This window comes from Phacochoerus africanus, chromosome 3 (assembly GCF_016906955.1).
Source record: "Phacochoerus africanus isolate WHEZ1 chromosome 3, ROS_Pafr_v1, whole genome shotgun sequence".
Classification (NCBI taxonomy): domain Eukaryota; kingdom Metazoa; phylum Chordata; class Mammalia; order Artiodactyla; family Suidae; genus Phacochoerus; species Phacochoerus africanus.
The window spans coordinates 141,746,395-141,772,553 of NC_062546.1; the positions used below are offsets into that span (position 1 = coordinate 141,746,395).

The window sequence follows — 26,159 nt, forward strand, 5'->3', positions numbered from 1 at the left end:
AGCTGTCGACCTACACCACAGCCACAGCAACGCAGGATCTGAGCCACATCTGCGACCTACATCACAGAACATGGCAACGCCGGATCCTTAACCCACTGAGCAAGGCCAGGGATGGAACCGGCAACCTCATGGTTCCTAGTCGGATTTGTTAACCACTGGGCCACGATGGGAACTCCCAAGCTTTGTTTCCTTTGAGTGGTGATAATACCGAGAAGGACTTGAAACTAGTTCTAAGCAGACAGCTAAGTATTAAATGAATCTGTTTGAATCTCACTTTGCTTCTCACATTGTTTCTCAGTTTATTTTGGGTTTTGGATTAAGTTTTGCTATAAAGGCAGAACAGTTCATAAACACTTAATGATGATCTAGTCCCAAATACCCACCTGTAGACAAATTTGGCATCACTGTCATAGTAAACTCCATAGAAAACAGAATACAGGTAGAAAATCTTAGAAGGATATAATAATATGCAACCTCAGTGACTCTACCCCTGAGGTCATAATGGAAAATTCCTGAGTTGTGTGAATCTGTTTTTTTGTTAAGGTTTATTCACATTTATGCCTGATTTTAGAAAGGAATAACCTAAGAAAAAAACTGGAGTTCCCACTGTGCCATAGTGGGTTAAAAATCCAACTGCAGTGGCTTGGTTCACTGTGAAGTCACAGTTTCAATCCCTGGTCCAGTGCAGTGGGTTAAAGTATCCAGCAGTGCTGCATCTGTGACTTATGCCACAGCTGCAGCTTGGATTCAGTCCCTGGGCTGGGAACGTCCACAGGCAGTGGGTGTGACCATTAAAAAAAAAAAAAAAGAAAACATTCACAAGGGAAAAATAACAGTGACATTCCTTTTCTGGAAATCATAGAAAACTTTTGGTGAAATTCATTTTTTAAAAGCAGTGTAAGGAGTTTTCTTGTGGCACAGTGGGTTAAGGATCTTGCATTGTTGCTGCTGTGGCATGGATTTGATTCCTGGCCTGGGAACTTCCACATGCCACCAGTACAGCCCCCCTCACCAAAAAGCAATTTAAATAGCACCCATTTATTTGCACATTGTTTTTGTTGAAGTCACATTGTTGATTGGGTTTTCTGCCCAGAGTATCACAACACCAAAATCAAGGTGTGACAGCTATGGAGTTCCCATTGTGACTCAGAGGGTTAAGAACCCGACTAGTATCCATGAGAATGTGGGCTTGATCCCTGATCTCGCTTGGTGGGTTAAGGATCTGGTGTTGTTGCAAGCTGCAGGGTAGGTTGTGGATGTGGCTCGGCTTTGGTGTGGCTGTGGCTGGTGGCTAGGGCTCTGATTCAGTGCTTCACTTGCGAATTTCCATATGCTATAGGTGTGGCCCTAAAAAGACCAAAAAAAAAAAAGTAACAATTATCTGAGTTTACTTAATTCCAGAATACAAATGAATTTTAATACTAGTGCCAATTAATTATATTTGAGGTTTGCTTAGTCTGATATTTAGATTTGTTATTTGAAATATTTTATGGGTGTGTATTCTAAATGTACATGGACATTTATTTCATTTTTTTTTTCTTTTTAGGGCTGCACTTGCAACATATGGAGGTTCCCAGGCTAGGGGTCAAATCGGAGCTGTAGCTTCTGGCCTATGCCACAGCCACAGCAACACCAGATCCGAGCTGCATCTGCGACCTACACCATAGCTCATGGCAACACCAGATCCTTAACCCGCTGAGTGAGGCCAGGGATTGAACCTGCATCTTCATGGATGCTAGTCAGATTTGTTTCCACTGAGCCACAATGGGAACTCCTACATGGACATATTTAAAGGTGAGCTATTGAGTGCATAACTCACTGGGGTTTTTTTGGTGGTGTTTTCTTTTTTGGTCTTATAAGGGCCCCACTTGCAACCTATGGAGATTCCCAGGCTAGGGGTTGGATCAGAGCTATAGTGCCTGCCTACACCACAGCCACAGCAACACCAGATCCAAGCTGTATCTGTGACCTACACCACAGCTCACAGCAACACCAGATCCTTAACCCAATGAGCGAGGCCAGGGATCGAACTTGTATCCTCATGGTTACTAGTCAGATTCGTTAGTGCTGAGCCATGATGGGAACTCTGTAACTTACTATTTTAATTAAAGAAACATACTGAAACTTATAAGATTACAAAGTATAGGAGACCAAACACATATTCTATCAGTGCTATTATTATTTAGACATTTTTTGGAGATCTCCTGTGTCTCATAGGTCATTTAGCATCTCTAGCACATTTTTTTTTGGGGGGGGGATGTATTATTTTTATTTTTATTTATTTATTTATTTTCCCACTGTACAGCAAGGGGATCAAGTTATCCTTACATGTATACATTACATTTTTCCCCCACCCTTTGTTCTGTTGCAACATGAGTATCTAGACAAAGTTCTCAATGCTACTCAGCAGGATCTCCTTGTAAATCTATTCTAAGTTGTGTCTGATAAGCCCAAGATCCCTATCCCTCCCACTCCCTCCCCCTCCCATCAGGCAGCCACAAGTCTCTTCTCCAAGTCCATGATTTTCTTTTCTGAGGAGATGTTCATTTGTGCTGGATATTAGATTCCAGTTATAAGTGATATCATATGGTATTTGTCTTTGTCTTTCTGGCTCATTTCACTCAGTATGAGATTCTCTAGCTCAATCCATGTTGCTGCAAATGACATTATGTCATTCTTTTTTATGGCTGAGTAGTATTCCATTGTGTATATATACCACCTCTTCCGAATCCAATCCTCTGTCGATGGACATTTGGGTTGTTTCCATGTCCTGGCTGTTGTGAATAGTCTAGCACATTTTTATTTCCATTTCTTCCTTGATGGCAAAGTTTTTTCCTTCGAGGATGGATTTAATTTTTAAAGCCTTTTTATTTTGAAGAAATCTCAAACTTACACAAGTGTTTGAAGGCTAATACAAAGAATTCTGTGGATCATTTCAGAGTAAGTTCCTTTATCCTGGAATATTTTAGTGTGTATTTTCTAGAAATAAAGGCATTTTCTTACATAATCACAATGTGCCTTTCAAAATAAGGAAATTAACATTTTACATAGTATGATAAAATCCTGAGATCCCAAGTTCTGACAGTTGTTACGATAATGTTTTTTAGAGCAAAAAGATCCAGTCCAGAATCACTCATTGCATTTAATTGTCATGTCTGTTTGGTCTCCTTCAGTGTGGAATAGTTTTCTCAATATTTCCTTTATTTTCTTGACCTTGGCACTTTTGAAGATTACAGGGCAGTAAACACTGTGGAATGACCCTTCAAGTTGGGCTTGTCTGGTTCCCATTAGGTTTAGATTCTGGTTATACATCTTTGAGATATTTATCAAGAATGTATTACTGTTTTGAGTACCGCCCATCAGGTGTCATATGCTTTTAATTTTTTCATTTCTAATGATTAACTTTGATCACTTGATCAAGGGAGTGTCCCTAAGACTTCTTCAATTCAAGTCAAATTACCCTTTGTAACTTTCCTCCCTTTTCCCTGTTTATGATTTGTGGAGAGATACTTTGAAATGCTGCAGTATCCTTTTTGTCATCAATGTTCAATTTATTCATAATCAGTTTGGAGTTGTGGATTACTATTTCGTTTTGTGGTTTATAACTGTAACTTCATATGCTTATAAATCTTTTTTTGTTTGTTTGTTTGTTTTTTGCTTTTTTTTTGTTTGTTTGTTTTTTAGGGCTGCACTTGCGGCATATGAAAGTTCCCAGGCTAGGGGTCAAGTCAGAGCTATAGCTGCTGGCCTGCTCCACAGCCACAGCAACAACAGATGTGAGCCTTGTGTATGGCCTATGCCACAGCTCATTGCAACGCCATGTCCTTAACCCACTGAGTGTGGCCAGGGATTGAACCTGCGTCCTTATGGTTACTAATCAGAATCCTTTCCCTTGAGCCATGATGGGAACTACTTGTTAATCATTTTGATGCTCAAATTATTCTAGATTTGACTAGTGGGAGTCCCTTCAAGCATGTTTCTGTGTCCCTTTGTTTTATCCCCACCGTTCTTTGAGTATTTTCATATTTTCTGAGTCAAGAAGGGAGCCTAGGTTCATCTTGTGTTTGGTATTAGCCATTTTTTCCAGAGTCTTGGTTACTTTTAGTAGAGAATGATTTTTGGAAACCACAATTCATGTGCTCATTTCTAATGAAGTATATATAGATAGTCATAGACCTTTTTAGTGGGTAGAGTTTCTCAGGCACGTGTGTGTGTGTGTGTGTGTGTGTGTGTGTGTGTGTTTGTGTGTGTGAGAGAGAGAGAGATGGGGGAGGGGGGACAAGAGGGAGAGAGAGAGGGAGGGGGGCTGGAGAGAGGGGAGAGAGAGGTATTAAACATTGTGACTATGGAATTTCCATTGTGGTGCAATTGGATCCACTGGCCTGGAAACTACATGTGCTGTGGGGCAGCCAAAAAAACAAAAACAGACAAACAAAACCACACACACACAACAACTGTGACTATGAGTTCAATCTGATAATTCCAATTCTAATCCAACATCATAGCATTTATTCTTGTTTTCTCTCTTTTCATAATTGTAACTCTCTCCTCCTGTAGTGAGAAACCTGGCTTCTATAAATCCTTAATATGTATTACTTACTGATTAGTTCTCTTGTATGTAACCTGTTTCTTGTAACTTTTCCCTACATGAATGCTCTCCTATGCCAGGCTGTTGGGTCTTGTTACCCAGTCCTAGGCCGCTGTACCACCTTCCATATTCAGGAAGGATAGAGAGGACAGGAGTCATTTTTAACTTTTTGAAAATGGCCTACATCATTGGGAGTTAAGTTTGATGAATAAGGTGAATGATCAACCTGAATAATGATATTTTGGCTTAAAAACAGTATTAGAAATAAGAGTTGTAAATAAAATACATAATGAAGTGAATTTTCTTAGGTGAATCTCAAATTATTATTATTATTATTATTATTTGTCTTTTCTAGGGCTGCTCCCATGGCATATGGAGGTTCCCAGGCTAGGGGTCGAATTGGAGCTACAGCGGCCGGCCTGTGCAACACCCACAGCAATGCCAGATCCAGGCTGCATCTGTGACCTACACCACTGCTCATGCCAACGCCGGATCCTTAACCCACTGAGCGAGGCCGGGATCCAACCCGCAACCTCACGGATCCTAGTTGGATTCATTAACCACTGAGCCACGATGGGAACTCCCACATATTATATTTTAACTCATGGTTCCTAGTTGGCTTCGTTTCCACTGCACCGTAACAGGAACTCCCTCTTTCATTTTAAATTACAATATTAACCTTACCTTGATGAGGATAGAATTTTTTGCTTATTAGTATTATTAACATCTCTAAACCTAAGGAAGCCTATCTCCTTTTTTTATTAGTTCACTTTTATTTTCTTCTTCTTATGTTATAGCCATTTTTTTTTTTTTTTGCAATTAGCCACAAATTAAAGTACTCTTTGGAAGTAGATAAGGGATAATTAATAAATAGAATAAAGTGAACTTATCCATAGGCGTATTTATGCTTAATATAGTTTTATTCTTTATGTTGTATTTGAGACTCTTTCATGCTCTTTTACTTCAAACAAAATAAACCAAACTTGAATTACCTCCTAGTGCAAACTGGGAACCCTCTTGGCTTTTTGCAAATTGTCTTTCAGGAGAGACCTATTTTTAAGATAACAGTAAATCTATTATCTTTTAAACTTTGTTCACAGCTTATTTAATATAAAGTTTCTTCTAGCAACCAGTATGCTATTATTTGTGCCTGGGGTTAACTTGTGAGTTTCTTGCTAAAACACTTCTTGTTATAGCTATGAACTGACGTATATTTAGGGAATTGTATTGCTGGACATCGAAATTTTCTATCTACTTTAATTATTATTTCACATTTTAAAGTAAATCTTTTACTTTTACCTCTTTAAGCCCGGTGATTTTCAAACCATTTTAAAGCAAGAGCAGAATCCTTGAAATTTTACATGAAATTTAATACATAATATAGAAAATTGTTTTTTTGTAACTGTCAGGGGCTTTTCATACATTTATATACTCCTTAAAGATAGTAGATGAGTCTTTAGCATGTCTGGTATTTATCACTTTATTTCCATTTGATCTAGGCGACAAAAGGCTAGAGAGAGGCAGCAGAAATTGCTTGCAGAGTTTGCTTCACGACAGAAAAGCTTCATGGAAACTGCAATGGATGTTGGTAAGTCAAAATTTATTAGTTTAGAACTCTCATACTTATAGTTATTACATTAGGGATTATGTATATCTAGTTTAATCATCCACTACTTTTAAACATTACAGATAGATAATTTCTGGCCTTTATTTAAACCATAGAGTGATGAAAGATCATACTTTTATTTTAGATATTCCATTCTGTTGTTGAATAGCTGCAGTTAAGAAGTTTTTCCTGTTGGTAGCAATGCAGTGTTCTCCTGTTGGTCTCTTCTATGAACTTTAGATCTGTTAGCTTCACCAATATGCATTTACTTACTTTGATTTTTTTCTGTGAAATTATTCTAAGATCCTGAAAATACTTATCAGATACTCTTAGTGTCATCTTCCTTCTGCTACCCCTTCACTTTTTCTTAAAATCAGGTGCACTTGTCACCTTCATTAGGATTAGCGTTAGCATTTATACAATGAGAGGGGATGCCATTTTCCTGTATGATGGTAGATTGCTATGAATAATCTTTTACAAACATTGGAGAAATAGATTAAATCTCAGTTAATCTCAGTCTTCAGTTAACCAGGGTACTCCTTCCATGACTACTTCTTACAGTTCAGTGATTTTTTTTTCTTTTTTTCCTTTCCTTTCTCTTTCTTTCTTTTCCTTTCCTTCTTTCTTTCTTTCTTTCTTTCTTTCTTTCTTTCTTTCTTTCTTTCTTTCTTTCTTTCTTTCTTTCTTTCTTTCTTTCTTTCTTTCTTTCTCTTTCCTTCCTTCCTTCTTTTTTTGTTTACTTTTAGAAAAAAATACTGAAAGAAAATTTACTAAAGTCATGCCTTTAGTTAAAATATATATGCATATGTGCATTCCAACATGCATGTACATTCTCATGCACTTATGTGCACATAAGCACGCATAACCAACATTTACAAGTGTGGGGAAGGGGGTCAATCCAGACTCAGCATACCATGTTCTAAACAATTAACAGTAGAGTTTATGATGAGGATATAACTTTGATATAAAGTATACAAAATTCTGCTTATAGTATCAGTTGACATTCTCATATGAAGGATGAGGATTTAGTTCACTGACAATACTTTCTCTTTCTCCATGTTATCTTCTTTTCCTTCTTTCCCAAAACTGATAATTATATTTTTTTGGTTTTTACACATTAAAGATAATTATAATATCTATTTATTGTTCTATCTACAGTCATTTTCTTCATACCCCTTCATATAAAATGAACTAATAAACATCCCTATATTTCATTTTTCTTCTCCTCATTTCTACCTCTTGCCTTTTTTGTTTTTTTATTTGTTTGTTTTTAATTTTATGGCTGCACCTGTGCCATGTGGAAGTTCCTGGGCCAGGTGTCAAACTGGAGCTGCAGTTCCAACACCAGATCTGAGTTGCATCTGCAACCTATGCCACACCTGTGGCAATGCTGGATCCTTAACCCCCTGAGCCAGGCCAGGAGTGGAACCTCCATCCTTACAGAGACAGTGTCAGGTCCTTAAACTGCTGAGCCACAGCAGGAACTCCTCTACCTCCTGCCTCTTATTAGTTAGTTGTATTCTTTTAAATTAAGGTGGCTAACATTTTGTTTTGCAGTTACAGTTGTGTCTTCCATCCAAAGGTTGATTCTAAAAGTTGAAAAGCAGTTAAGATGACTTTTTGAATGTTGTTGGGTACAGGGCTAAATAATGTTCATTTACTTTTTTTTTTTTTTTTTTTCCGAATTCAGTGGCCTGACTCCTAGTCCACTTTAAAGAGATTTAATTTAGTATATAGCCTTGTTTCTTATAGTCTCACAACTGGTCAAACCATACCAGTCTTTTCTCATTTCTATTTTGACCATTAGTTTGCTGTATTGTCTTTTGTTTTTCCTAAAGTTTCTACCTGTCTTTTTTCTTAAATAATATGCCTCTATGATAGCCCTTTTATTCTGCGCACTCAATCATACTGTCCTTTGCATGGAATTCTCTTTCAGTCTGGTCTGCTTGCTCTGTAGGAATGCTGTACAGCCATTACCTTGGGATTTTCCTCTTTTAGGGCTGATCTGGGGTTTCTTGCATTTTATCTAAGGTCTTCTTGGGGGTCTTGTTTTATTGGACTGCAGCCTCAAGTATAGTCTCAATAATGTTTGTGCTAGAAGCTAAACTTGCTGATTCTTTATATTTCTGCATGGGACTCTAGTTTGTTCTCATGCTTGATTGTTCATTTGGATGAATGTAGAATTACCCACTGATGCATATTGTCATGTCTGTTACAGCAGTACTTCCTTGTCTTTTACCATTCATTTAATAAGAAGTATGGCGGTAGTTTGATTCTTATTCCTTCGTATGTGAGCATTTTTTTCCCCTTTCCTGTGACTTTTTTTTTTTTTTGGTCTTTTTGCCATTTTTTGGGCCGCTCCCGCGGCATATGGAGGTTCCCAGGCTAGGGGTTGAATCGGAGCTGTAGCTGCCAGCCTACGCCAGAACCACAGCAACTCGGGATCCGAGCCGCATCTGCGACCTACACCACAGCTCACGGCAACGCCGGATCGTTAACCCACTGAGCAAGGGCAGAGATCAAACCCGCAACCTCATGGTTCCTAGTCGGATTCATTAACCACTGAGCCACGCTGGGAACTCCTCCCGTGACATTTTTATAATTGTTTTGAGATCTGAAGTTTTATGGCATATCTAGGTGGATCTTTTTTTCCTTTTCCTTAGTACTTAATGGGCCTTTTCAGTCTGAAGATTCATATATCTAAAGCTCCGAGAAAAAAATGTTCCTATGATTTCCTTCATAACTAGTATAGCTATCTTCTAAGATGACCCCCAGTGATCCACACCTGCTGGTTATTATGCCCTGTGTGTTCTTCTCTGACATTGTGCCAGAATTGTTATGCTTGATCACTGGACTATGGCAGCAGTGATAGTATGCCATTTCTGAGATTAGGTTATGAAAGATGCTGTTTTTTCTCTCTCTTGGATTCCTCGTTTTGGGGAAAGCCAGCTGCCAGCTTGTGAGCAGCCCTATGGAGAGGCCTGTGTTGTTAGCAGCTGAGGCCCCTGGCCAGCAGTCACGTGAATGAGCTTGGGTGTGAAACTCCCAGCCCTGTCAAGTTTTCACATGAGTACTACCCAGCAATTAGTTTGATCACAGTCTTGTGGGAGATTCTGAATCAGAACCATCCAGCTAAGCTGCTCCCAGATTCCTGACCCTCAGAAACTCCGTGAGATAATAAATGTTGTTTTAAGCCATTTTGGTATAATTTGTTAAATAGCAATAGGGAACTATTACAATACTTTTCTCTTTATATTTTCTTTATTCTCTCTTGGTGGCACTCTTACTACTTGGATATTGGATTTCTTGGGTTGATTTCTTTTTTTTTGTCTTATTTAGGGCCACACCCATGGCATATGGAAGTTCTCAGGAAGAATCAGAGCTGTAGCTGCTGGCCTATACCACAGCCACAGCAATGTGGGATCTGAGCCATGTCTGCAACCTACACCACAACTCATAGCAATGTTGGATCTTTAACCCACTGAGCGAGGCCAGGGATTGAACCCACATCCTCATGGACACTAGTCAGGTTTGTTACCACTGAGCCATGGTGGAATCTCCTCTTGGGTTAATCTTTTAATCTTTTTTTTTTTTTTGTATTTATAATGATTTTTATTTTTTCCATTATAGCTGGTTTACAGTGTTCTGTCAATTTTCTGTTGTACAGCAAGGTGACCCAGTCACACATACACATGTATGTTCTTTTTTCTCACATTATCCTCCATCATGCTCCATCGCAAGTGACTAGATATAGTTCCCATTGCTCTACAGAAGGATCTCATTACTTATCATTGAAAGGCAATAGTTTGCGTATATTAACTGTAAATTTCCCAGTCCATCCCACTCCCCTCCACCCCCCCTTTGCAACCACAAGTCTATTCTCCATGTACATGATTTTCTTTTCTATGGAAAGGTTCATTTGTGCCCTATATTAGATTCCAGATATAAGTGAAATCATACAATATTTGTCTTTCTCTTTCTGACTTACTTTCACTTAGTATGAGAGTCTCCAGTTCTATCCATGTTGCTGCAAATGGCATTCATTATTTTGTTCTTTTTATGGCTGACTAGTATTCCATTGTATATATATATATACCACATCTTCTTAATCCAATCATCTGTCGATGGACATTTAGGTTGTTTCCCTGTCTTGGCTGTTGTGAATAGTGCTACAATGAATATGCCAGTGCATGTGTCTTTTTCAAGGAAAGTTTTGTCTGGATTCTTTTAATTTTTTATGTCTTTTTTATATCATGTTTTGTTTTTATTTTACATGCTTAGAGATTTCTTTTCTTCAGTGTCTTCATCTTTGCCTATAGAATAGTTTTTCAAATCTTTTTGAATGTGTTAGAGGTCTCTCTTTCTCTTTTTCAATTATCCTTTATTCTTCTCAATTACTTAGAAATTTAAGTTGGTCTGTCTTTCATGTTGTTAGTTTTCTTCATGGCTGATAATCTTTGATTCTCCCGGAAAGATGGTCTGGGTAGTTAATTTGAGCTTGTCCTACTGAGGTGTAAATAGGTTTGATCCTAATAATTCTCTTTAGCGTGCGTATGCATGAGGAATGTCAGCTGTCAGACTTAAACTTGGGTGGGAGGACTGCAGGTTGCCCTATATGGGCCCCCAGATGTTAACACTTAATTAGATATCCCAGTGCTCTCCAAGAAACTTGTTCAGTTCATTTGAAGAAACCGTCTTTTTTTTCTTCATGAGGTAAATGCCAAGTTATGTGAGTGCTCCATCAGTCAAAGTTGGGGAAGGATTTGGGGTGCTGAGTAGTAAAGTTCTGTATGTAGACTTTTAATTACTTATTCCATTTTCAGACTCATTTCATACTTAGGACTCCTGTTTTCTGCCTCACTGGCTTATTCTCAACCCAGAGTTGACATACTAATGGACAGATCAATTCTTCTTTTTCTGTAACTTTATCATAATGCATAAGTGGTTGCAGGTTTTATGACTTTCTTTCATTGTAAGTACATCTCCTTCTAATCTTTCGGCAGTTTTTTTGACACCTCTTATTTGTTGGTTGGTGAAATTCTTTTTTTCACAATTCCATCTTTTTTCTGTATTCTTATGTGAATATTTCTTTATGTGTTTCTCTACTTTTATTTCAGTAGTTCTTTTTAGAAGGAATGAGAGACAGAAACATATGTTGAGTCTGCAGTCTTGAATTGGAAACTTACTAATATTTGTTGTTATAATGTATAAAGTTAAAATTTCTGTTATTCCAAATGTATTACATTTTTCTTATGGAAAGTTAGAAAACACATATAATTAAAAATAAGAAAACAATATTATATTTTTACTACCAGATTTCCTAACCTAGGTTGTCCTTACAAATCTTTTTCTAAGTGTATATGTATATAAATGCTTTTCTTAAACAAAAATGAGTTAATTTCACACACGCTGTTTGTTCTTATGAAAAATTTCAAACATACAGCAAAGTTAAAGGAATCCCCATGAATCATTATAACCTTCACTTAGTTAATATTTTTCTTTATTTGCTCTTTCACTTAACTCTCTGTCTTTACTAAATGAAGTAAGTTGTAGCTGTCATGATACTACTGAGTATTTCAGCATGTATGTCCTGGGATTGAGAAGATTCTCCTACTCAAGTATAACACGTCATCTGTAAGGAAATTACTTTTTCCTTCAAAGTAAAGAAAATAGCTTCAAAATATCAACCTTGATATCATGTTAAACAATGAAATCATTGAATTAAGCTAAAATATTTTTAAATTGTTACAGATCATTTTGTCTTTTGGTAATTCCACTAAGGGTATATAGTCAAAAGCTCTGTATTCTGAAGTCATTTGAGAACAGTCCTTTTTTGGGAAAGTCATGTAATCAGTTTGATGTACAGTTTTGATTTTTTGCAACTCTAGGAACTAAGAAAAAAAGCTTAGTTAATACTGTTTTTAGAAGTTGTTTTTTATCTGTTGCCTCTCATTTTCAAGTGAGATAAAACTAAAAGTTTTCTGAGAAAAGTATCCAGGGGCGGTTAGATGGTATGTCTTGAGTAAGAGAATGTCCACTTCCTCCCCTGAGAAGACTAGAGGGAAGGAGGAAAGAGTGGATGGAGATAGAGGTAAGTTCCACTAGGGGTAAGGGAAATGGGAAATTCAGGCCATCACTCAGTTGCTTCAGTTTTCAGGGCTAAGTAAAAAGTGAGTTCTGCTGAATGAAAAGAATGCCATCTGAAGTTTGGAATAGTTGCTAAGGAGAATAAGAGATACTGTTTACCAAGGCTAAGTATAAAAATTGATAAACAATGCTTAAGGACCAGTTATGTTCAAGATCATAAATTTTAATGTCGTTAGTCTACAAAGTTATTGACTCGCTGTCCTAAATCTTACTACTTTTTGGAAGGTTTGACCTTTTTTGCACTAGCCAGGGCACAGGAACAACAATTGAGGGATCAGGGAGACATGATTGCTAGCAAACAGAGGCAATTCACAGAAGCCATCAGGATAATGAGCTCCACTCTCTGCTAGTCCTGATTCTTGCATGCTGCAGTGGTAACAGGTGAGGTAATATAGATTCATGAGCATTTGCTTTATTTATGTTCTTTATGGCCATGCCAGTGGGATTCTGGACCATTCATATTTATATATTCCTTTTATTTACAGAGTTATTCCCTCCCAAAGAGATCTGTTTGTTCCCCCAAACCTACTTGAGATCCCATTTTCATATATTGCCCAAGATAAAAATCATAGTCATCTGTCTCCTGGCCTCTGATTACTCTGTTCATTTACAAATGACATTATATATTATAATATTATGAACATATGAAACAAGGCCCACATCCGAGATACTACTTAGCAGTAGTGCAGATACAATTTATTCTTAGTCCAATCCTCTGCTTTGTCAGATAGCTTTTATCTTTTTGCCAGATTTCCCATCTATGTTGTAAGAATGAAAGCATTCTGTAATTGCTTCTTTCTTATTTTGCCTTTGTCTTTGGGCATGGGTTGTTCTTCTAAGATTTCTAGTCTTGTAACATATATAGAATATTATAAATTTATAACATACAGTACTTTGCAAGTCCTTTAATAAAATATTATACATTATTGCGTAAAAAGTTAGTATACAGACATTTTTCCTTGCAGCGTCAGCTGAGAGGGCCTAGAAGTAATGAATATCTGGTAGAAACAAGCATACCCAGTGCCCCAGATCTTGGTTTTAATACAATTCTACAAAACTATGTTAAAAAATTAAAAAGGAACCAGATTTCCCTGGAGAAGTGGTGACTTCTGGGACTAGGACAGAGAATATGCAAGATGGCTTGGAGCATCTCACAGCTCTAGAAAATTTGTTTTCTGGGAAACAAAACACATTGGTGGGTGGGATGTGGGGCACTGTGTAGGAGGGACTCAGGAGCCAACTGAGAGTTGAACCACTTTGAACAAGAAAGTAAATAGAGTAGTATTGGGTTATAACTCTAAGTATAAAATAAATAAATAAATGAGGGAAAATAAATTTCCCATGCTGAAGAATTCCAAATAATTTATGTAAATATTCACCCTAAAAGAGATAGAATATAACCCCCTATTCTTTAAGTGTGTGCTGTGCTTAGTGACTTCGTTCTCAAAGGTACGATGTGAGAAGGGGGAAAAGTAACTTCATAGGAGAGGAAGTTGGCAGTTACTACCTAAGCCAGATGATTAAGGTCAATGTCAACAGTAATAAGTCATGCTGACATTATGTACCCTTGGTATGTTGTTGATGAGAATGTTACTTTACCTCAGTGGTCTTCCTCAAAATCATAACCTCAGACTAATCTTGAGAAAAACATCAGACAAATTTCAGTTGAAGAATGTTTTATGAAATACTTGACCAGTACTCCCCAAAACTGTCAAGGTCATCAAAAACAGGGGAAGTCTGAGAAACTGTCATAGCCAAGAGTTGCCTAAGGAGACATGACAACTAAATGTAAGACAGTATCCTGGATGGCATCCTAGTAAAGAAACATGACATTAGGTAGAAACTAAAGAAATCTGAAGAAAATGTGGACTTTAGTTTATCAATATTACATCAATAAAATTGATCAATAATATATCAGTTTTAGTTCATTGTGACAGTCACATCATGCTAATATAAAGATTTAAGGGGAGGAGTTCCCGTCATGGCGCAGTGGTTAATGAATCCGACTAGGAACCATGAGGTTGCGGTTCGGTCCCTGCCCTTGCTCAGTGGGTTAACGATCCGGCGTTGCCCTGAGCTGTGGTGTAGGTTGCAGACGCGGCTTGGATCCCGTGTTGCTGTGGCTCTGGCGTAGGCCGGTGGCTACAGCTCTGATTCTACCCCTAGCCTGGGAACCTCCATATGCCTCGGGAGCAGCCCAAGAAATAGCAAAAAAAAAAAAAAAAAAAATTTAAGGGGAAATTGGATATGAGGTGTATGCCAACCCTTTGTAGTAGTTTCAGTACTTTTTGGAAATCTAAAATTATTTTAAAATGAGGCTATTTTTAAAAAGGGAATGAGGATTTTTCTGTACCAAGTGAACAAAAGGAGAGGAAAACAAGAATATTAGCAATAAAACTGATGACCAATTAAGGACAGTGCTATACATCTTTACCAGAATTAATGATATTGCACAGCAGGAGTTTTGCAATTGTGACAGTTTTCACAGGCTTCTTAGCAGAAAACTCATTAAAAATGAGTTTTTAATTCCTTAAACTCTAGTAGTGTACTTAGTTTATGAATAGTAGCTTACCTAGTAGGTTACTAGCAAGTACCCAATTGTAGTTAGAAGTTAAAGTATATTATGTATTCTTAAAACCAAACAAAATATTTATAATTTTGGATCAATTTATGCAATAAAGAAAATTATCTATGCCTACCCATCATACTTTACCTTGTGATACTTATGTTTCACAGTTAACTCTTCTCATGGAGAAGCATAATGTTTTCAAACAAAAATATATGTCCCAAGATTTTGAGGGCACTAAATATATCATCCTTACATCATTTTTCCATTTGTTCCTTTATTTATGGATAGAACTCTATAAACACAAAAACAAAAGATGTACCAAGAAGATTTTAGATTGTTTTACAAATGCCTATTAGCTTAAATTAATTCAGTGATCTTAGAGGAAATTCTTTCAGCTTTTCACCATTGAGTATGATGTTAGTTGTGAGGTTTGTCATATATGGCCTTTATTATATTGAGGTATGTCCCCTCACTTTCCAGAGAGTTTTTAATCAGAAATGGATGTTGAAAAGCCTTTTCTGCATCTGTTGAGATAATCATATGGTTTTTATTCTTCAGTTTGTTAATGTGACATATCACACTGATTGATTTGTGTATACTGAAAAATCTTTGCATCTATGGGATAAATCCCACTTGATTGTGGTATTTGATCTTTTTAATGCATTGTCGGATTCGACTTGCTAGTATTTTGTTGAGAATTTTTGTGTCTGTGTTCATCAGTGATATTGGCCTGTTCTTTTTTTTTTTGTGTGTGTGGTGTCTTTGTGTGGTTTGGGTATCAGGATAATGGTGGCCTCATAGAGTGAATTTTGGAAGCATTTCTTTCTCTACAATTTTTTGGAATAGTTTCAGGAGGATAAGTGTTAACATGGATGGACCTAGAGATTGGTATACTAAGTGAAGCCAGACAGAGTAAGACAAATACCATATTATATTGCTTATATGTGGAGTTTTAGAAAAGGATACAAATGAACTTATGTGTCTGTTTTGTAAACAGAAGACTCACAGACGTGGAAAACAAATTTATGGTTACCAAAGAGGGAGGGAGAAGGATAAATTAGGAATTTGGAATTAAAATATAGAATAGATAACCAACAAGGACCTACTGTATAGCACAGGAAAGTATACTCAATATCTTGTTATAACTTATAATGGAAAGGAATATAAAAAAAGAATATATATGTGTATTTATATATATATTTGATTCATTTTGCTGTATACCTGAAGCTAACACAACATTGTAAATCAGTTATATTTCAATAAAAGTATTTAAAAATAGTAAATTAATCAAATGAATTTATAAATGTAAAAGTTGAAAGGCAAAGCTATTTTGTAATTAAAGATTAATTTTATGTGAAAATAGCCTTTAAGCAATTTTAACCAATGTTAGATTAAGAAATTTTATGTAACAATGTAAACTCTTGAAGCAGAGTTATAATATTCATGAACACTGAAGTTTTTCAGTCTGATGATAATAAAATCAATGTTTGAATAGGTAGAGATTAAAAATGCTACTGTTGGAAAATGAGTTTTTAATTCCTTAAACTAGAGAATATTCTAAATGGAAATACATTTATCACTTTAAATATTAGCTTTCATCATTCACATATCTCAGTAAAGCAAACTTCTTCAGTTCTTTTGGAAGGTTACATACTGTAATTGACATACAGTGAAAACTTTGTCAGTTAGCATTTGCTATGTAATGAACTGCCTCCAAATTTAGTTATTTAAAACAAAAACCATTTGTTATTTCTCAGGAGTCAGTGGGTTGGCTTGTAGTTCTGCTGATTTGGACCAAACTTTCCTGCAAAAGGCTTAGTTGATGTCATCTGGGCTTACCCATGGCTTACCCATGGATTAGTGATCTGATGGTTAGTTAGGTCTGGGCTGAGCTGGTGGGACAACTTGGCTCTATTCAGATGGGCTCTCCTCCAACAAGATACCCTAGACTTCTCATTGTAGGTGGCATGGTAGAGAATGACAGAAAGAGACAGAGACAGATAGAGACAGAATGAGAAACAGAGAGAGAGTGAGAGGAAGAGGGGGAAAGGGAAGAGGGAAGGGGAAAATGATCTTGAGAGAGAGATACTGAGATAGAATATGCAAGACCACTTTAGGCCTAGTCTTGGAAAGGCATCTCTTGACTACACTGAAACAAAGGAGCCCATATACAAGGAGTGGAGAATAAATTCTACCTTTTGATGGGAGGATTTGCAAAGTCACATTGCAAAGATCATAATTCAGAGAGGAATGGAGAATTGGGGCCATTTTGCAGTCATTCTAACAGAGTGATTATAAATAGAACTTTGGCAAATTGAAATAGCATTCAGTAGAAGTACCTGCTTAAGTCAGGTAGCTTTTTCTGTTTGTGTAAAACCAAACAGATGAATTAAATATTGCTTTATTAATCTTTTTTGCCTTTATTATAATAATATTAATTATAGTAATTTGAAATAGGCACTTTTGTTTTAAAAGAGGAAGTGTCAGTTTTATCCTGAAACATTTAAAATTTTAATTGTATTGGAAGTCAAAGTAGAGCTTAAGAGTTGAAGGGGTTATTTGTAGTAAGAATGTTTTCATTATTAGAATGGTCTGTGGTGGCACTTGTATTTATCATTTTTGAGTACTACTCTCTCAGTTTTGCATCTATCTCCATTTAGTTTACCTAGAGAAAATCATTGTAATTCTTTCATTATGTCAATTTTCAGGCCACATGCTTTTGGATTTTTTTGTTGTGGAAAATATGTGCAGATGTTGTGTACATGTAGTTGGCAGAATTGAGTATCTTCATTATAATACTTATTAGAGAGTATACTCAGTTATATTATTTAATGGGGTTTTAAAAAACCTCTTTATTGAAATAAACATATAGAAATATGCATGTATCATGAATTACAGCTGTTAAAATTTTTAATAACTGAATATCACTGTGTAACCAGCATCCAGATTGAGAAACCCTAGAACATTACCAGCATCCCCAACCCCTCTTCTTGTTCTCTATCATTCCCTTTTCCAAGAGTAACCATATCCTTACTCCTAATCCTATACATTAGTTTTGCCTGTTTCTTTTTGTTTGTTTGTTTTTGTAACCATTTACATCTTATATGCACTCCCCCACCCCAAGCTGTGTCTGAGGCATGTGGAAGTTCCCAGGCCAGAGATCAAACCTGTGCCACAGCAGCCACTAGAGCCATGGCAGTGACAATGCTGGATTCTTGAAGAAAAAAAAAAAAAGGGACATTAGTGTCTGTAATTATTAAGATTAGAATTAAAATAAAAATTGACTATGCATGTAGATTATTAAGCCTTTTAAAAACTCTCAAAAAGGTGACTTAGCAGTCTCTTTGATAATGCATTTTGGTAATAGGATTTCCTTGAAGTTTTCAAGTTAACTGTACCAAGACATTAAAAAATAAAAGGGAAAAGATCTTTGTGTGTGAGATAGAGTTAATGAAATTCTACTTCTTTGGCACTTAAACCTTATTTCATGTCACTTTAAGTCAGGTATTTCTGTATTTGAACTTTAGAGCAATCACATACATCTCTTCTTTGAACTTGAGAGTAGTCAGACACATCCCCTCTTTTCTGTACTATAGTTTTCTCCCTAAAAGACAAAGTAATCACATATCAAATCTTAATGGCTTCTGGTACTTTCTTTTGAAATCTTCTTTTCATTAATCTTATTTTCATAGACATTGAGTTTTCTGATTCTGACTGTATTCATAAATTGTTGTTTTTTCTTTGATTTCTTTATTGGTTTCTTTTTTATTTCCATTAATTCTGGCATTATCTAAAGTTCTATTTTAGGTTGCTGCCCACTTTCCTCTCATTTGTAATAAATATCAGATGTGTTTTTACTGCATGAATTCTTATTAAAACATATCTACTCTTGACATCTTTCAATTTCTGTCATGTATTTTTACACGTTTATTTATATATGCCGCCATCATTTAAACATGTCGTAAATCACTTCTGCTTCCCTGATCTTCCAGATCCCCTCTACTCATTTCTTTGCCACTATGGATGTCATTGATCTTCAAGAGTTTAAGAGTCTTTATTTGAAAATGATTATTGGCTCAATATTTTATTCCTTTTAATGACATGTCACCAGAGGATTACTGTTATTTTCTATAATAGTTCTGCTTTATTAATATATATAGTCATATATAAATGTTTTCCCTACATATATAAATATATATTGATAATTATTATCACTAAGGTTTAGTCACTACAATTAAAAGTAAAGGAGAAATCATTTGTTCCACTTTTATCTCCTAGTAAATATTGTCAGTTACTTCTGAGAGCTGCCATGTCATTATACATTTCCCCTCTGAGGGTGCCTCAGAAAAAAATTAAACAATCTCCCCTTTATTTCCTTATATTATTATATTTTATGGGTTTTTTTGGATACAAATGCCTTTTTTTTTTTGCCACACCTGTGGCATGTGGAAGTTTCCGGGCCAGGGATTGAACCTGAACCTCAGCAGTGACCTGAGTTGCCGCAGTGATAATGCTGGATCCTTATCCCACTGTGCCACAAGAGAACTCCTTGATACAAATGTCTTTGCATCTGTGTTTTTGATTTTTCATTTTATATGTGAATGATACATCAGAAGTGTATTTAACCATATTATTTAATATGTCTTTCATTATATCTATTCTTTGCATTTTTTTTGGTCTTTTTCTGAGTAAACATTTTACCTTAGTAGGAGCATTTTCCCAGTTTTATTGCTAATAGACATTTATTGATATTTGAAGTTAAAAATTGTTTGAGCTTGATTTTTTTTTTCCATAAGTTTATTGAGAAATTAAGAGACCCAACTTTTTTCCCTCAGATTCTCCTGAGAATGATATTCCTATGGAAATCGCCACAGCAGAGCCACAGGTTTCTGAGGCAGTATATGATTGTGTTATCTGTGGACAGAGTGGCCCCTCTTCTGAAGACAGACCTACAGGATTGGTTGTCTTGTTGCAAGCATCTTCAGGTAAAATCAAAGTAATTTTTCAGTGGAAACATTTCTGAGACTAAGCATAACAGAATAACAAATATCTCTAATAAATGAAAGCTGTGTTTTTTGTTTAGATACAACTATGGCAAGAATAGATTGAGATCTATATAGCAGAGATTCTTAATTTGGTTTTATCTCACTTTCCTGGACATGAGTGTTGGAAGAAGCCCTTAGTAGAGAGGTCTCTCTAGATATTATACGATCTTTTTCTTTAATGTGTGTTGGTGTATTACTAGTGCTAGGTGGCCAGTAACTGAGTTCAGCTGTGTTGACAGTTTAATTGTTCTCAAATCTGGAAGCACTTTAAGCCTAGAAATATTGTCAATTTAAATATTTTAACTACATAAGGCATATTTAGGTAGCTTTGCTTTTATTTCTTGAGCTTAGAAGCAGTCATTCTTGAAACAACCTGCTGTTTGTCAATCTGTAGGGAGAACATTTTTGTTGTTGTTGTTGTTTGAAGGATATGCCTGAATGTTCTCTATCCTCTGCCATACCGAACTATTTTGAGGTAGTGTTAACTATTACACACTCCAGTCCCAATGAATTCAGTCCTTTTTCAACAGGAATATGTGTGAAGCAAAGAGAAAATGAAAGTCTTACATATTTCTCAGAGCATTTTTTTCTGGGGTGTTTACTCTCTGAATTGGTACAGTAAAGTAGAAAGAATTAGATATAAGAGATTCCCTTGAGTTCAAATACAGGTATTGCTTGACATAATCTAGCCAAGTTTGTTGCTTTCTTTCTTTCTTTTTTTGTCTTTTTTAAGCTGCACTTGTGGCATATATAGGTTCCCAGGCTAGGGGTCGAATCGGAGCTGCAGCTGCTGGCCTATGCCACAGCCACAGCAACGTCAGATCTGAGCTATGTCTGCGACCTTCACCACAGCTCATGGCAACACCAGATCTTTAACCCACTGAGCAAGACTACGTCCTCATGGATACTAATTGGGTTTGTTAACCACTGAGCCATGATGGGAACTCCTGCTTTCTTTTAAATATAGAGGTAATATTGACTTCAAAGGACTGTGTTACTTAAGTAATGTAGTATAGGCCAAAGGATCTAATATGGTGCCTGGTAAATTAGTTTCTCCTCTTGTTACTCTTCTTGTTTAAAAATTAAATTGGTCTAGAAAACCCTGACTGAATAGGACATTGGAGTAGAGCTATCAAGACCAGAAATGCTTACTAAAAAGGAAATATGTGGGAGTACTGACTAATTTTTGCAGTTAAGTAAAACTTATCTGTTCTGCTATTATGAGGGAATCAGTTTATTAGATTATTGCCACTAAACTTTCTCTAACTCCTTCACCAAATACTGTATAGTCATCAACTTATGTTTTATTTCATTCATTCATTCATTTCACAAGTATTTACTGAGTACCACTTCTATACTAAGAAGCAAAATGAAACAATATCCCTGCCTTAATGAAGCTTATGTTATTGTTTTAGACTTTTATTTGTTCATTATTTTATATTTTAAACGTTGCTTTTTCTTATTACTTCAGTTAATCTCTTTTTAACAAGTTTGTCCACTAACTAATATTAGATAATTCTGCTATACTACGGGTCTTTTATTTTTAGAAATAGGGGAAAAGAATAAGAAGCTAACGTTAAATGCATTAAATTTCAAAGTGATTTTAACTGGGAATGGTAGCGAATGTAGCAGGGGAAATCTCTGGCTGTTTCCTTTCCTCCTGAGTCTTACCCACCCACTGACATCTTTTCACATTTTACCTCTCCTCACTTTTTCCTTATTTATGAATTCCTTATTTTATTTGTCTCTTCTCTTTTTCTTTTATCTTTTCACATTTGAATATAGAAAATTTTAACCATATACTGAAATAAAGAGCCTAATACAATGAACCTCCATGTTCCCATCAATCTTCAACAATAATTAACTTGCAGCAAATTTTAATTTATTTATTTCCTCCCCCTAGAATTATTTTGAAGCATATTCCAGACATCGTTTTATTTCATCTATAAATACTTCACTGTTTCTGTTAAATAGAAAGGAGAGTTTTGTTTTGTTTTGTTTTGCTTTTTAGGGCTGCACACACAGCATATGGATGTTCCCAGTTAGAGGTCAAAGTGGAGCTGCAATTACCAGTCTATGCCACAGTCATAGCAATGCCAGATTTGAGCTGCATCTGTGACCTACACCACAGCTCACTGCAATGCCATATGCTTAAGCCAGTGAGTGTGGCCAGAGATCAAACCTGTATCCTCATGGCTACTAGTTGGGTTCGTAACCCTCTGAGCCACACCCAAAAGGACTTATTTTTTAAACATAATCAGTTACTCCTAAGTAAAATAGTTCCTCAATACCATCAGATATCTAGTCAGTGTTTAAAATTCCCCAATTGTTTCTTATTTATTTTGTTTAATTTATTTATAATTGTAGGGTTCCCTTGTAGACTTTTAATTAATAGGTTCCTTTTTCATCTCCCATGTGCCTGTCACCCTTCTCCCTAACTAGATGCATTTTACTATTTGAAGAAATTGTGTTGTTGAACATTTTGGAATTTGCTGATTGTATCCTTGTGATGTTTAACACATTCTTGTCTCCTCTGTTTTCTCTCTTTTGAGATATTAGCAGTGAATGGTGATTGCATAGATTTATCAGTTCATCAGGGGTAACAAATCTCTTTCATGTTTTCTTTATTAGCTGAACTACTTTTATAAAATAAATTTCATCTTGTCAACTATTTTGGTTATTCTGAGGTATAGATTGTATATAAAAGACAGTATAATTACTGTATTCTTTCCTTTTATCTTCTTGTGCTCAAAATATTGAGTTCCTGGTTTTTTAGCATTCTCTAAAAATAATTAATACTTATTGTATCACTATGAACTCTGTTGCAGTTAATTTCTTGTTGATGTTCACATTCTTCCATCTTCTTTATGGGAGCTTCTTCAAGTTATTTCCTGAGTTCTTTTGGCACAAACTTTGTAGACTTGGGACTTCACATTTTCTGGCATAACAAGTTTATACTATTTTTATCTTATGCATTTTCTGTTCTGAAGTCAGCCATTTCTCTAAGAAACTCTAGTTTATTTTGGTAGGAAATGGTATTTAGAAACCACAGTTTGGTACTAGGTGTGCTTATTGCTCTAGAACTTTTTAAAATCTATTGATTCTTTATTGACCTGCTTTTGAAATCATGTAACAAAGAAAAGTCTCATGCTTTCTTCCCTTAGTCTTATATTTGACTTCTGCTGAATTATAGACTTTTGATAATCAGTCAAAATAGTACTTAAATTAAGGGCCTTTATAATAGTTCTGTGAAGTTCTAGAAGTATTGATTTACATACCAATGTACAGAATGCCTGCTGTAAATGTTACTGATTTGGGGAGCTTCAGTTCTCCGTAGGAGGAGAATATAATAGTATATAATATTTTTCATTCTATTAATGCCCAAAATCTTTGCAGAATTTAAGAAAGTCCAAAGTAAAGCAGCATTTTTATCTTCATAGTACTTTAAAAAACATTTGTAAGAAGAAGGAACTGAATCTGGAAAGAACTGCAAATCGAGATTTTTTCCCCCCAAAACAACTTTTTTTGTGTATGTGTTATAGTTGATTTACAATGTTGTGTTAGTTTCAGGTGAAGGTTGAGGGTTTTTTTGTGTGTGTATGTATCTTTTGTTCTTTTAGGGCCACACTTGCAGCATATGGAGGTTCGCAGGCTAGGGGTCTAATTGAAGCTGTTTCTGCCGGCCTACCCCAGAGCCACAGCAATGCCAGATCTGAGCGGTATCTACAACCTACACCACAGCTCCTGCAATGCCAAATCTTTAACCCACTGAGCAAGGCCAGGGATCGAACCCACAACCTCATGGTTCCTAGTCGGATTCGTTTCCCCTGCACCACGATGGGAACTCCAAGGTTGAGATTTTTAAACCAAATATCATTGTTCTTATTTGTAGAAAAATGCAGGCATTCAGATAAAAACATAAAAAGGACAGTGAGGGGAGATGGAGATGTAAGGGAGCAGAGTTTTTGTGTACTATGAAACTAGGCTCATATAAATTTAAACTTGATTCTTAGAAAGAACAGAAAAGAAACTAGAAGGGAATCAAAATGGTATGCTATAATATTCAATTTAAGCACAAAGAGGCAGCAAGCACAAATTGAGGACTATATAAAATAAATAGCAAAATAGCAGAATAAAGTTTTTCTAAATCAGTAATTACTTGAAATATAAATGCATTAAATTCTTCAATTAAAAGGCAGACATTGACAGAATGGATAAAACAACATGAATATGCTGATTCTAGGCGATATTATAGATCCAAAGACACAAATAGGTTGAAAGTAAAAAGGATGAGAAACAATAGTCTTTGCAAATAGTAACCAAAAGAGAGCTGAGGTGGTCATGTGAATATCAGATGCAATAAACTCAAAAATTGTTACAAGAGATAAAAAGGACATTATATATTGATAGATGAGTCAATCTATCAAGAAGATGTAACAGTTATATGCATATATGCGCCAAACAGCAGAGACCCAAAATACATGAAGCAAAAGATATTATAATTGGAAGGAGAAGAAGTTTTGTAATAATAGTTGGAGACCTCAATAATGGATAGAACAACTGGGTAGAAGATCAAAATAAGAAATACAGCGCTTTGGCAAAACTATAGAACATTTTAATCTAACAAACTTATATAGAAAAACTCTATCCAAATAACAGTAGAATATACATTTTCTCAGTAGTAAATGGAACATATATATAGATAGACTGTATAGATAGCCTATATATTAGGTCACAGAACAAGTCACAATACATTTAATAATAGCAAAATCATCCAAAGTATGTCCTTTGACCTCAATGAAATTAAACCATTACATCACATCAGGAGGCCCATAGTGATAATTTGTCCCATTATTGGTATTGCTAACCACATATAATCATTTGGTTGTGGTGGTTGGTAATCTATAGGATGATACATTGAGAATCTAACAGTTTAGCCTTTTATTTTATCTTGGTGTTCCCTACATGAATCAAGGATTGTGTTATCTGTTACTGTCATTATTCTTTTTGATTTCCAAATTTTCTAGTTAGAACTCCTTTAAAATTCCTCATGACCTGCCCCCTCAGTGTTTGAATACTTCCTTGCTTTTTTATCACACACAATTCCAGGCTCAACTACCCTTCTCCCCAACTTTGGACTTAGCTTTTCCTTCAATGATATCTGTTTCCTTTTGGTGAAAAATGCCATATTTATTTATTTAGTTATTTATTTTAGAGCCACACCCATGGCATATGGAAGTCCCTGGGCTAGGGGTCGAAATGGAGCTGGAACTGCTAGCCCATACCACAGTCACAACAATGCCAGATCCCAGCCATGTCTGTGACCTACACCACAGCTCTCGGCCGCACTGGACCCTTAACCCACCGAGTGAGGCCAGAGATCAAACCTACGTCCTCATAGATACTAGTCTGGTTTGTTACTGCTGAGCCACAATGGAACTCCAAAAATAGCATATTTAGAAATGAAGTTTATTAGTATTGGAGAGTTATAACTTCTAGACTTTTTTTTTGGACAGATTTTGGAAACCATTCAGAGCTCATACTCATATTTTGGTGTAAAAAATAAATGTTATCATATTTAAAGCTTTATTTTTACTCAGTTGAAGAAAACTAGAATACCACTTTTTTTTCTAGATTTTTAAACATATTCTAATATTAGAAAAATTAGTGTAGCTTCTGGTGAATAACTCAGCTTTTCTTGGTGAAAAAGTGTATATGTTGGTTTTGTAATGAGCTCTTATCTCTGTTAATGTAGTTTTGGGGCAGTGCCGTGACAACGTTGAGCCAAAAAAGCTGCCTATTACTGAAGAGGAACAGATTTACCCTTGGGATACATGTGCAGCAGTTCATGATGTGAGGCTTTCATTGTTACAGCGTTATTTTAAAGATGTAAGTGCTCTTTTTTATCAATAGTATTTTTGCCTGCAAAATTGATGGTTATTTCCCTCCACAGTTTTATATTTTTCTTCAACGAAATGTCTTTCTGACTTGGATCTGGAAGTTTATTAGAAAAAAATTAATATGTGGATATTAAAGAAATGAAAGTCAGTTAATAAATAAAAATTTTGGGTTTTAAATGTTATACCTTTGTTTTAAATGCTATTTATTATGAGGTGTACACATTCAGTTCAAAGGAATGGTAAAACCTTTTAGATGTAGTATGAATGTTTTATGAAGATTTTGCCTCTTTTTACTTTCATTTGA

General features: G+C 35.8%; 1 protein-coding gene across 4 annotated transcripts in view; it reads left to right on the forward strand.

The window, feature by feature from the left end:
- Window positions 1-26,159, forward strand: part of UBR3 (ubiquitin protein ligase E3 component n-recognin 3) — a 221,850-nt gene that overhangs the window by 124,640 nt on the left and 71,051 nt on the right. For all 4 annotated transcript variants that reach the window (XM_047772845.1, XM_047772846.1, XM_047772847.1 and 1 more), the window contains 3 exons: window positions 6,088-6,176; window positions 19,746-19,895; window positions 25,711-25,844. In XM_047772845.1, the coding sequence (XP_047628801.1) occupies window positions 6,088-6,176; window positions 19,746-19,895; window positions 25,711-25,844 (373 nt within the window). The remainder of the gene's footprint in view (window positions 1-6,087; window positions 6,177-19,745; window positions 19,896-25,710; window positions 25,845-26,159) is intronic.